Consider the following 13,321-nt stretch of genomic DNA (forward strand, 5'->3'; position numbering starts at 1 on the left):
AAGTCAAACAAGGTTCATAATTTTAATAACAATGGTGACTAAAGCGTGACATCAAACACGTTGTCTGTGGAGCCACATTGCGTTCGCCAAATCATCTCGGAATTGTGTCCACTCGGCGGATGGTTCGATTTGGTCGACAAACTCACCTTCGTCTACGTCGGGGATGTGATGACTGTAGTAAATATTCGAATCAAGTTGGGCTTCTATAGGGTCATTAGGCATCTCGCGGTGTATGAAATTATGCAACAGAAAACATGTCATTATTAACCATATCTGAGTTTTGATTGGGTAATAAGAAGCACAACGGAGGATGCCCCAACGCATCTTCAACACAGCAAACGCGCGCTCAATTATATTCCTCGCTTTAGTGTGCCGCATGTTGAAAAGCTCATTTGGATTCTGTGGTGCCACATTACCAGACCCCACTATTTCAGGTGGTAACGCACTCCTTTATATGGCGTCAAGAATCCAGAGCTATTTGCATACCCATTGTCGCATACGTAGTAACATCCTGCGAGGAGTAGACGCTAGATTTATGAGAAATAGGGGACTAGTTGGATGCCAAAACTGTACTATCAAATGCCTTAAATACCAACCTTGCGGGACCTTTAAACCTCCTTCTTGCGTGACAGCATCACGCAAGACCCGCGAATCCCTAGCCGACCCCTCCCACCCAGGGAGGACGAATACAAATTGCATGTTCCGATCACAAACTGCTAATGTATTGGTTGCAATTTGACCTTTGCGGGTTCGATACCGTGGCTTGTCCGTGCGGCTCACTAATACGTTGATGTGGGTCCTGTCAAGTGCCCCAAGACAGCTCTGGAAGATTAAGGCAAAACAAATGTTATTACAATGAGTGGTACCCTTCCATCTACTTGGACATACGTACACAACACACCTTGAACCATTTCCAACGGGAGTCCATACAATCTGCCGGTATCGGCTCAGGTTTAGATAACAAATTCCCATGTATGCTAAGAACGACACCCAACACTTTGTTAACGTAATGCGATACCGTAGATCCCGACCTCCAGAATTGGAACTTAACAACACGATTTTTTTGATGGTGTGCCAACACGGTGACGAACATCGCAAAAAAATCCACCTCGGCTTGATAGAATGTGGCAGAGCCGACCAACGGTGTTTCGGTTCATGTGTAGATTAGCGACGCAATCAACGTCAGTGACATTAACTAACCGATCCATATGCTTCACTTACATAGGCATTTTTTAGCACACTGTACTGTCGTGCGTGTTCGAGAAGAACGCGTCGGTTACGCCTACTGTTAGAATTCAAATATCGGTGGACTAAGGTCGTGGTTTCTATGCGAGACAGCTGTAGTATGTTCTCTAACATCATGTACACCCGTTGGTAGTTACTACGGGATTTTCTCATCTAAAAGACCATCATATTCACTGCGTAACGTAACAACACATGACTCATAATTAATCAACACAATCTGGTAAAAACCCATATAAAACGACGGGAAATGGAATTTCAAAGCCGCATACCTTTTCGAATGGATCTTCACCGATTCGGCGCGTAATGGAGTCAGGAACGTCCCGCTGCTACAACAAAACGGATCTGAAATTAAAATACGATTTTACCTAATTAGAACCAAAAAATTAGGCTGCCGGACACGAAAAATTACCGAATCCGACAAAAGAAATTGGATGTTGAGAATACCCGTTCCGTTGGAGAACTTATAGGCTGCCGATCTTCTTGCCGAAGCCGCTGTTTGGTCCGAAAAATAGAGAGAGCAAAAAGAGGCAGGTGGAAGGAGAGATAGAGTGCGAGAGAAGACAGAAGTCGAAAATGTTGAAATGGGAAAGTAGTCGACGAGGGGGGAATTCAAAATTTTCAGGGATAGCACGGTCATTTCATTTCCAAATCTTTTACACGGTAGCGGACCAGATTTCAATTATCAACCTCGAGGTGTGATTTAATTTTGCAGAAAAATATGAGGAATAGTGCGAGCCGAAGCATTTCTCGAGGGCCGACATGCAATATCTTGTGTATACCAAACAACCATAAACGCACAGATTTGACCCCTATTATGTCCAAATAAGGGTCAGAGCGCCATTAAAATACTTACCTTTTAAAATTAATAAAAAATATGCTAGAGATCAGATTTTTAGACAATAGCCAAAGATAAAATAAAATTTAGTAGTAGTACTAAGAATGTACAGGAACATAAATTAGAGTAAACTCTTTCTTGGGGAGGAAGACAAGTAAAAGCATCCATCAACAGGTGCAGAATTTATAGATTTTTTTTGCTATTCTCGTCAGAAAAGAAGTCATGGCTGCTACCGAGAACGATGACGCCGTCCGCCGGAAATCGGCCATCTCAGATTACCGGAAAAAGCTTCTGAACCATAAGGAACTCGAGGGCCGCGTTCGATCTGGTGTCAATTTCTTAAACCCTAATTTTTTATTAATTTCATTTTTTTCACGTATCTGCAAACTGTGCTTGATATCCCACCGTTTTTGTTTCTACTTAAAAGTTAAATTGGCAATGTTTAGATTGATAAGAAGACGGTGAGCTAAAAAATGAGATCAGATGCCTGAAATTTGATACGAAGGGGAATTCATGGATGCCCTTTTCTGTTTTAAAGTAAAATTGGCTGCGTTTGGTTGGAGTTGGACAGGTTGGAGGAGGTACTATGAAATAAGATGACCGGCATAGGATACGATAGCGCAAGAAAAGATAAATCAGTTCACTAGATTATTGGTTCTCAAAGTATCTCTGAGAATGTGATGGGGGTTGAGCTAGATCAAGGGTTGGTTGCTATTTTTTTGCTTTGTTAGGTTTCTGGGAGGATTACCTGGCACTTTTAGACAATTATAATGCTCGGATTTGCGTGCAGAGACACGAGCGGATGCAGTGCCTTTTGTATTACTTCTTATATGCTAGGATAAGGTCTTGTTGATCTGGGTTACGTTAATGGTGCTGGAATTTTCACTGCATATAACATTCTTAGATTGACATGTTTGGAGTGAAGTGATACTTATGTTAAAAGAAGCCCACAAAGCTAATTGTACAGTTAGAGTCCATTGAATTGTTTATATGTACATACATGCAACACTTAGTGTATATACACGTACACAATGGTTTGCTTGTTTATGTGTCTCCATTTTTGAATCTGTGGTCGACTATTTTTTTGACCATTGAAAAATATATGACATGAACAGTAAGGGAGAATTTGAGAGCCGTAAAGAAGGAGTATGCCAAAACTGAAGACGATCTGAAGTCCCTTCAAAGTGTTGGACAGATTATTGGTGAAGTGCTGAGACCGCTGGACAATGAACGCTGTAAGACATCTCTTTTATCTTTATCTTTTGATTTTCAGAAGACGTGTTTGTAATTTAAGCGTTCGTCACTGTAGTCATGCTTTAGAAGCATTTGCATTTTAGAATTTTGAATTGGACTCTTTACCCTTGGAGTTCTGGATAACTTGATCTGGAATTGCATGATCACAATGTTTTAAATATTGTGTACTAGAGTAATTTGGATGTGCTTGTGATCAATTTCTGTAAGATTTGTTTGACTTACGTAGATAGATTAGGTCACTTTGAGCTCATTGCTTTTCAGCATACTGTTAATAGTATTAGATTCACACTTGTTAAGAAGGGAGGATAACATCTTTATTACTGTTTCAGTGATAGTCAAAGCAAGCAGTGGCCCTAGATATGTGGTAGGTTGCCGCAGTAAGGTGGACAAGGATAAACTTACAGCAGGCACCAGGGTGGTTCTTGACATGACAACTCTCACGATTATGCGAGCTCTACCTCGTGAGGTACAAATATGTGCTAAAAAGTTGTACTTATGCAGCTATTAGAACTTGTTGCTGATGGTTCTGTATGAGTTTTCTTGGCTCTTCTAATTTGATGTATGTTGCAGGTAGATCCAGTTGTCTATAATATGCTTCATGAAGATCCAGGAAATGTTAGCTATTCTGCTGTTGGTGGGCTGTCTGATCAAATCCGAGAACTGAGGGAATCTATAGAATTACCTCTAATGAATCCTGAACTCTTCATCAGAGTTGGAATTAAACCACCCAAGGTAAGCGACTCTCTTAAGAACACAATTGACTGATTCTGTTGCTCATTGGTTTATCATTTCACATTTTTCCTGTTTGCCAATTTTAGGGTGTACTTCTCTATGGGCCTCCTGGAACTGGCAAGACATTGTTGGCCAGAGCTATTGCCAGTAACATAGATGCCAATTTCTTAAAGGCAAAATATACCAAACCCTCTATAGTACAGCTTATTATCCTGTTCAACTTCTCATATATTTGTTGTAATGCAGGTTGTATCAAGTGCTATTATTGATAAATATATAGGTGAGAGTGCAAGATTGATCAGGGAAATGTTTGGTTATGCTCGCGATCACCAAGTATGTATTCAATATGTTTAATATTTCTTCTGTAGCGTGCATGTGATTGATTAAACAAGGGATTTACATTCAAAATAACCTTTTCTTTGTGAAGCCTTGCATCATATTCATGGATGAGATTGATGCCATTGGCGGGCGTCGTTTTAGTGAAGGGACAAGTGCTGATCGTGAAATTCAGAGAACTCTGATGGAGTTATTAAATCAGCTTGATGGGTTTGACCAGCTTGGAAAGGTATAGGTCTATTTTTTTCCTAGAATGCATGGATTTTGCATTGAATTCAATTGACTATCAGTATGATATTGATGCACCATCACATGCAGGTTAAAATGATAATGGCAACAAATAGACCTGATGTTCTGGACCCAGCACTTCTTCGTCCTGGAAGATTAGATAGGAAAATAGAAATCCCGTTGCCAAATGAGCAGTCACGAATGGAAATTCTCAAAATTCATGCTTCTGGAATAGCTAAGCATGGAGAAATTGACTATGAAGCTGTTGTCAAACTTGCTGAGGTAAGATTATTATGCTTATTTGCCTTTCACTAAATTGTTTTGTTGCTGACATCCTGCCCTTTACAGGGTTTCAATGGAGCTGATCTTCGGAACATTTGTACTGAAGCTGGTATGTCAGCAATTCGCGCAGAACGTGACTACGTCATCCATGAAGACTTCATGAAGGTAAATTATTTCATTTGATCAAATATAGACCAGTTAAAAGATATTCTTGCATATTTGAATTTAATTCGGCATTGACTTCCATATTTTTGAAAGATATCTGCATCTATCTTGTTATCTACTGAATTCTATATACAGTAAAAGTAACTTAGGAAATCAAATATTTTCTTTTTTTGTTCAGCCATCATACCATGTTGCATTGTTAGAATTCTTTTCTGTGGACTGACGTATTTTCCAGATCTCTCGCAAGTAACTTGATATTTCATTGCTCAAATATCACAGGCCGTGAGAAAACTAAACGAAGCCAAGAAGTTAGAATCAAGTTCACATTACAATACTGATTTTGGCAAGGACTAGAAGGTGTTGGGAGCAATGCAGATAGTAGCCTGTGTGGTGGCTTATTCTCCTTCTGGAAGATTAGTTGTTGAACTGCTCTTTTCAAATCGTAATTTATTCATCACTGTCAAGCCTACTTATATCGTTGTATTGTGTTTTAACTTCTCATCAATCAAATACCCAATCTTTTTATAATCAATTTGAATATGTTGGACTAAGTGTATCTTACTTATAAATCGTAGATCTAATATTAAATTGGTTTTCAAATTGTTCAACTTGTATACCTGCTGAGCAATACCCCACCTTTTCGCAAGATAAATTGGGTTTATATGTTCCAACCTCAACTGAGTCTTAAAAAATTTAATTCGTCATATATAGGGATGTCAATGTAGATAAAACTTTTATGCACAATCTTGAGTTCTTAATAGGAAGCGAGTTAATCTTGACGCCATAACTAAACGTCAAATGAAGAAGTCACAAATCAAACATTTACAACAGCCAAACTAGAAGATTATCTTAATCGTCTTGGCCAGTGGGCAAAGAGAGTTGCCACCTCTGAGTTTACTGAAAACCTTGCTTTTTCAGCAAAATCATCCAAAGCATTTCTCCTACGTCCAGAAAAATAAGATGCAATATTCTTGTAATCAAGCTGAGGAGCCTTCATCCCTTTCTCAACCATCTCTTCTAAATACTTGTAGGCCTCGTTTGATCTCCCTTGCCGTATGAGCCCCCCAATCAAGACGGTGTAGGAATTTTCATCAGGACAACATCCCCTCCTCTTCATCTCCTCCCAAACTGCACATCCCATTTCAGGATTACTTGCTACAAAATATGCCTTCATCATCATGTTGTAAGTGTGAATGGATGGCTGTATGCCGCCTTGGATCATCCTCTTGTATATCGCTACTGCATCATCAGGCATCTTTTGGTTCGTCATCACCTTGATCAAGCCATTGTACGCCTGTCCATCAGGCGAGCATCCTTTCTCCCTCATCTCCTTCAACAACCGGTGCACCATGCCCATCTCCCTTTGGTTCCCAAAACCTATCATCAAACACGTGTATATAGTGGCATCCGGCTCACAACCGGAGCTGTGCATATCATCCAAGTAGTTCATAGCTTCCTCCATGTGACCATGCTTGCAGAGATGGTTAATCAAAATTGTGTATGTCCTAACATTAGGAAATGGACCCTTAGATTTCATCACCTCAAACAACTTGATTGCATCACAACTCTTTCCACCCTTCAACAACCCTCCAAGCATAATATTGTGTGCAACGACATCAGGCTTGAAACCGCCATCAATCATCCCATTCCACACCCTCCCAGCCTCCATCAGATTCCTCACCTCACACCAACCATTAAGCAAGACAGTATACGTCTTGAAATCCGGAGTGAAGCGATGCTCCAACCGTTGAAACAATTGGTGCGCTTCCTTCCCTAACCCCACTTTCCCCAAAGCATCCAGCAAGCAATTGATGGCCTCCACACCAACCCTAAACTTATACTTACTCATCAAATCAAGAACCCCAGCCGCCTTTCTCCTCTCCTTTGCAGAGGCAAATGCTCTGATACAAACGATGAACGTCTCCACCGACAGCAACCCTTTCTCCCCCATCTCTTCGATCAACGAAACCATGCTCTCAAACTGCCTACCCTTCCCCAAAACATCCACCATTGCATTGTAAGATGCAGAATCATGAGAATAGCCCGGCTGCTCCGAAGCCCAGCAAAAGAATCGAAACGCAGGCTTTCGAGCATGCCTGAACCTACGCAGCACACACAAGACCAACTCATGACTCAAATCAACGCCGCATTCATCCAACACAGCCTCCATATTCCTATCTACATCAAACGTCTCATCAATCACCCCACAAACCCTCTCCACCTCCTCAGCCCTAAATTCGGATCCCTTCTCGCCATCAGTCTTGATTTCAGAATCAGAGCCAACATACTTGCAAAAGGGCCTAAATCTAGCAAAGCAAGATTGGGACTTTAAGGAAAGAAAAGAATTGACTAACGGCAGGCTTTGTTGAAGAGGGGAGTGTGGCAGTAGAGACGGAATTTGACAGTGAGGATGATTGATGCGACTACCAGCAATAGAACCAAGCAGAAGATGCAAGGGCAGAGAGCTACCTTCAGCTTGCTTTCCTTGAGCTTCTCGCCGGTGTCGTAAATGGACTTGCTCTCCGGATGCGATGAATAGTCCGTCATTTCGAGAGGCGGAGAGATTTGGTCTGGGAATTCTTGAGTTTCTTAAATGAAAAGCCATTAAATGGCCTGAGAGTCGTGAAATGGCAGCATGAGGAAGCAAGGAATTGGTTCAGATTTCGATCGGAAATTATCTCTGAACTGGCGAAGGAATCGACTGTTTTCGGATTTCATTTAGCCCCCACCAATAAAATTTTTTATTTTATTTACAATAACATGGTATGCGCTTGGAACCCCACTCATTAGAGCATCCCCTATGGGACCCCCGCCTATAGCCCTGGCGGGGGCGGTCCCGGGGCGGTTTATAGTGGGGGAGATGTCCGCCCCGGGGGCGGACGACGAAAGGGGGGCAGTCCGCGGCGGACGACGGATAGGCGACGGGGGGCGAGGACGCGGCGGACGACGGATAGGCGACGGGGGTGCGAGGACGCGGCGGGTGTCCATTAGCCGCGCCTATAGGCGCGCCGACCATAGTGGCCGGCCATCCGGCGCGCCGGCGGTCATTTCGAATTTTTAAATTTTTTTTATTTCCTCTATAAATATCACTCTCCACCTCCTATTTTTTCACCATTTTAACAAAATCCCTCCATTCACTATCTAGACTTTCACTCTCTGTAAAATGCACTGTGATGATTTTAATTATTTACACTGCGATGATTTTAATTATAACTGATTAAAACTAAAAACATTTTAAAATGAAAATTGATTATAATATTTGGGGGCTATTGGAAGTGTCCACCATAGTGGCAGAAATAAAATTTTGTGGCTATGGACAAAAAAACTGGGGCTATGGACAAAAATTGGGGAGGGGCTATTGGGGTGTCCGCCTTATAGTGGACACCCTTAGGAGTATTAAGGGACGGTAGTGTAGCCGCAACCCGTGGGCAGATTAGCCCGCACCCTATTAACCTGCAACCTGTTAGGGCCAGACCCGAAATCCGATGGACTAGCCCGAAAGCCCGATAAAATTTCTATTATTATTTTTTAACTCATAATTCGACATTTCATTTATTAGTTTTATAATTTATATAACTAAAAAAATAATTTCAATTTTATATTAAATATAAAAATTATATTGAATTTTTATTAATATAATAATTGATAAATAAATTAAAAACTTCAAATTCGCTAAAAAAATATTTAAATTTCTAAAACATACTTTAAAAATTCACGAAATATCCCAAATATTAGTATTTAATCATGTTTATGATTGAGTTTAAGCATATATCTCAAATTTACCATAATTAAATATTTTCCATTTTATGAATATAACTAATTTTAATCATTATTTATTGGATTGATCGCATGATAACCTTACCGGGTAGCAACCCGATTAACCCGATAGGCTAGCACGAAACCCGAGTATTTAGGGTTAGGGTCGAACATTCATAACCCGAAAGAAGGCACAACCCGATTAGCCCACACTCGATTGACCCGTAACCCGAGTAGAGTTGGCCCGAAACCCGATGGGCCGACCCGATTGACATCCCTGATTAGTATAGTACTACTCCCTCTGTTCCATAAAAATATGGGCAACAGACATGGCATGGGAATTAAAGACAAAATTGGTAAAGTAAAAGAGATATGAAAATGATATGATAAAGTAAAAGTGATTAGGAGAACGATAGTTAAAGTAGAGGAGATATGAAAATGATGTGGTAAAGTAAAAAAGATTGGGAGAATGATAGTTAAAATAGTGTTAGTGGATAGTGGGACCTACGTTATTAAATTGATATAACTTTCCGGAGGTATTTATACAACCATTGTCAAGTTAATTTGTAGCTCAGTTGATCTACCGTTCGACTAGGAACTTGGACGTAAGGCCATCCACAACGCTGTTGCTATACCGTTCCTTAAACTACTATTTGGGTGCCCCACTGTACTTTTTAACTCCATTTCTTAACTAAGGAACGAAACCTGCAACCCTCCGTTCCTTATCCGTCCCTTAACCGTTCCTTAAATTACTATTCATTCAATTTCATTTTTTATTTTTATTTCCAACCCAATTCAATTAAAACAAACACACTTCATTAAATAAAATAAACTTACAACATAAAATTCGTAAAAAAACATAATTTAATAATTTCCTAAAAATTAAAAGTACATAATTTAATAATTTCATCCGCCAAAGTTTGCCCAAATGTGCTAAATTAGATCATCTTGGAGTTGGGTGTGGGCGCTAGAGTCGCGTGTCCTTTCACGAATAGATAACCGTTCTTGTATAGACGGATGCGCTGCACTTCGAGGCGGACTACTTGCGGTTGAGCTTCCGGGGGATTCAGGGTCGAACCAATTTCCCGCCTCGGGTCCTTCGTCTTGGACAATCATGTTGTGCAAGATTATGCACGTATATATGATGTCGACCATGTTCTCCATGAACCACGTACGAGCCGAGGCTTTGATGATGTTGAAGCGCGCTTGGAAAACCCCGAACGCCCTCTCAACATCCTTGCGAGCAGCCTCCTGCTTCTGCGCAAAAAGTGCCTGCTTTGGGTTGGCAGGCCTGTTGCACGTCTTCACGAAGGTAGGCCACTTCAGGTAGATGCCGTCGGCGAGATAGTACCTCATTTTATAAAGCTGGTTGTTGGTGACGAAATTGATGGCCGACGCTTTACCATCCAAAACTTCGGTAAAGAGGTCGGATTGGTGGAGCACGTTTACGTCGTTGTTCGACCTGGGGACCCCGAAGTACGCGTGCCAGATCCAAAGCCGGTAGTCGGCAACGGCCTCGAGTATAGCGGTTGGGTGAGTGCCTTTGTGGACGCTCGTGTAGACCCCCTCCACGCCACCGAGCAATTCTTCCATTGCAAGTGCATGCAATCGACGCTGCCGAGCATCCCGAGGAATCCGTGCACTGTTTCGTGAAGAAATAGCGGTTTCCCCATGCGAAAACGGCGACGGAAGTACGTAAATCCCTAAACCGGGTTATCGCAGAAGTAGTCGCTTACTAACCTTGCGGCGGCTTCTTCCCGGTTACGATGGATGTACGTACGGGACCGTAGTTGGGGCGGCGCGGCTTCCTCCGCCTCCCGTCGTCGATCTTCTTCAAGTGATTGTTCCATTATTTGACGCATTTATTCAAAAGGATCCATTAGTTTGATTAAATTTGGGAGAAGAAAAACAGAGTTGATTTGAGATGAAAATTGGGGTGGAAATAGAGAGGATTTGAGAGGAATAGATGTGTGTTTGTGAGTGAAATGAGCATGGAATAGGAGTATTTTATAGAGTAAAGAAATAAAAAAAAATTGAAAAACGGCTATAAACGGTAACATTACCGTTTACAATTTTTTTTATTTTATATTTTTTTTTAAAATTCGAATTTTAAAATATATATATATATATATATATATATATATATATATATATATATATATATATATATATATTTATTACGTCATCGTGACGACGCCCACTCGCGGGCCGGCGAGTGGGCGTCATGCATGGCCTGGGAGCTCGCCACGTCGCCTCGGCGCGTGGCGAGACGTCGGGTGCCGCGTCTCGGGACGGGCTGGGAACAGACTAGGGACTGAACGGTCGGCTGCAACGCGTTTCTCCGCGGTTTCGTTCCTCCGGCACGGAACGCCGGCCGGTTACGCCTCGCGTTGTGGATGCTCTAACAGGTTCAATGGTCTACCGATTGTTGTTATTTATGTTATCCACAAATTTATTAATAGTTTTTTTATTTTCTTGATTACTAATTTGTTTGTCTGCATCTTATAGTTAATTCATTAGCTAATAATTATTTTATTTATATTTTTACACACAATTTTTTTTATTTTTTTTATTTGTGTAAAAATTGTTATTGTAGACAGCTAACTTTGATGATAGAGCGCGATACAACTGGGAAGTTACAATGTCATCCTTACCCACATGATTATGTTGATTCCTCAAAGCAGTGTGCACATTGTGTCTTTTTCATGGGGCTTACAAAGGAAGCAAGGAGAGGTTATTAAAGAAGGCCAGCAGTTTGATATCCGTCAGACTGTTGATGAATTTAGACATCAAATAAATTCATACATGTACTGGAAGCCTGGGATGGATATATATGTTTCTCATGTTCGTAGAAAGCAAATTCCCTCTTATGTATTTCCAGAGGGCTACAAAAGAAGTCGACATACGAGATCACTAAGTCAGCAACAAGTTGATAAGAATTCTAGCGAAGGCAATGAGGGCTGCAGGACAGACTCTGCTGAGAGGATCCCAAAACGAAAGAGGAGCTGTGATGGATCAGAGCTGGAGGAAAGTCCTGAGAAGAGACCCTCCATTAGTCCTCAGAGGCAGTTATCAGTCTCACCGGAGTATATTTGTTCGGGAAATTCATTGAGAGGCAGTTGCACTCCGGTGTTCGAAACAACAATGGGGAGCCCAACGGTGATTGTAGAATCTATGCCTAACAATGAAATGGCCAAAGTAGTCCCTGTGGTTATGGAGGATGTGCAAACCAGATGTAATGGAAATGACTTGCACTTTGATGATTGCAATAAAGAGAGGAATTCAATCCCAATGCAGATGCAGTCAAACCAGGGGATGCGATGTGCAGAATTTTCTGACGTTACTAACATCACAAGTTCTTGCACTGCTCAACATTTGAGTACCAGTAACAGTAAGGATACAGAGATTGATGATGAAGGATCTTTACTAATTAGATCAAGTGAGGTTAGTGCAAAGCTGCTTATGGATAATGGATGTCAGAATGGTGCTTCTGTTCTTGGGAATGGACTAAGAGAGAAGCTACAGCCTAAGGGCCGCTCGCAATGGTTCTCAAATCTGTAGATGGAGTTGGGTCAGAACCTGTTGAGAAGAATGTCATGAGTAACAGGCTGAGCCTCACTTCAACTGCCTGAATGTAAAGATGATACGAAGGCTTTTCAATTCACTGCCTAAATGAAGAAGTTACCTGGATTGGTGTCACATGACTGAAAGCCAGCAGCTCGGGTAAGTACCGTATTCATTGCTGGCTTTCATATGTTTCTTTATGTTTCCAGCCATGAAATCTTGGAAGGAAAACCGAGTAGCGTCAATCTGAGGAAAACCACCCTCTGGACATTTTGAATTCCTTATGTATAGTTTTTCGGATTAGAGGGCTCCATGGTGCAAAGTGATTCCGTTACTCCTCTGGAAAGAGATTGAATCTTATTATACTGACTTCGTTAACTATGTGAAGATTTGTATTTGCATGGTTGTTGAAGGTTCTGCTATATTATGATACCGTTACCAAAGAGAGTTCGTTTGTATGTTGTAGAGGATTTTTTATGAAGTGTTAGGGTGGAGTGTTTCATTTCATTGTTAGTTGATAAGGATTACACCTTAGTGTCCTTGTAATCAATCCTCTAGACTTGAATCTGTACATCGTTAACATATGAAGCCTTGTTCGTCATCTTCTATATATTGTTTTACTCAGCAAAAAAAAAAAAAAAAAAAACATCACATAGTAGTAATTTATATAGTCTAAGAATAAAAATAATTATTTAGTTAAATTAACAACCATATGGAGTATATTATATTACTCCATTCGTCCCAATTTTGGAAACTCTTTTATCTCTAAAGAGGTGGGACTTATTCCCTACTAACAATACTTTAATTACTTTTTCTCTCTACATCTCTCTTACTTTACCAATTTTGCATTAAAACTTGTGACGAACCTAAAGTGTATATTATTTGGATACAGAGGGAGTAGTAAATAATTTTAAAGTCATACAT

General features: G+C 40.8%; 2 protein-coding genes and 1 pseudogene across 2 annotated transcripts; 2 read left to right on the plus strand and 1 right to left on the minus strand.

Annotated features, from left to right (window-relative positions):
* Positions 1-2,173: 2,173 nt before the first annotated feature.
* Positions 2,174-5,609, plus strand: LOC121787923 (26S proteasome regulatory subunit S10B homolog B-like). The gene is made up of 10 exons (XM_042186769.1): positions 2,174-2,408; positions 3,196-3,315; positions 3,664-3,800; positions 3,905-4,066; positions 4,153-4,239; positions 4,313-4,399; positions 4,494-4,631; positions 4,721-4,912; positions 4,979-5,077; positions 5,357-5,609. Exons 1-10 carry the CDS (start codon positions 2,303-2,305, stop codon positions 5,429-5,431), a joined length of 1,203 nt encoding a protein of 400 aa, XP_042042703.1. The 5' UTR covers positions 2,174-2,302; the 3' UTR covers positions 5,432-5,609.
* Positions 5,610-5,809: 200 nt separating this feature from the next.
* Positions 5,810-7,813, minus strand: LOC121787913 (pentatricopeptide repeat-containing protein At3g62470, mitochondrial-like). The gene has a single exon (XM_042186761.1). It carries the CDS (start codon positions 7,680-7,682, stop codon positions 5,922-5,924), a length of 1,761 nt encoding a protein of 586 aa, XP_042042695.1. The 5' UTR covers positions 7,683-7,813; the 3' UTR covers positions 5,810-5,921.
* A 3,433-nt stretch (positions 7,814-11,246) lies between these two features.
* LOC121773473 lies at positions 11,247-13,007 on the plus strand (annotated as a pseudogene).
* Positions 13,008-13,321: the final 314 nt, after the last annotated feature.

This window comes from Salvia splendens, chromosome 2 (genome assembly GCF_004379255.2).
Source record: "Salvia splendens isolate huo1 chromosome 2, SspV2, whole genome shotgun sequence".
In the NCBI taxonomy this organism is placed as follows: Eukaryota; Viridiplantae; Streptophyta; class Magnoliopsida; order Lamiales; family Lamiaceae; genus Salvia; species Salvia splendens.

Bases quoted from the DNA above. Each gene is read 5' to 3' on its own strand.
- LOC121787923 (XM_042186769.1), top strand. From the start codon at position 2,303: ATGGCTGCTACCGAGAACGATGACGCCGTCCGCCGGAAATCGGCCATC. The intron at 2,409-3,195 runs GTGTCAATTTCT...TGACATGAACAG, and splicing joins CGAGGGCCGCGTTCGATCTG to TAAGGGAGAATTTGAGAGCC. The intron at 3,316-3,663 runs GTAAGACATCTC...TTACTGTTTCAG, and splicing joins ACCGCTGGACAATGAACGCT to TGATAGTCAAAGCAAGCAGT.
- LOC121787913 (XM_042186761.1), bottom strand. From the start codon at position 7,682: ATGGCTTTTCATTTAAGAAACTCAAGAATTCCCAGACCAAATCTCTCC.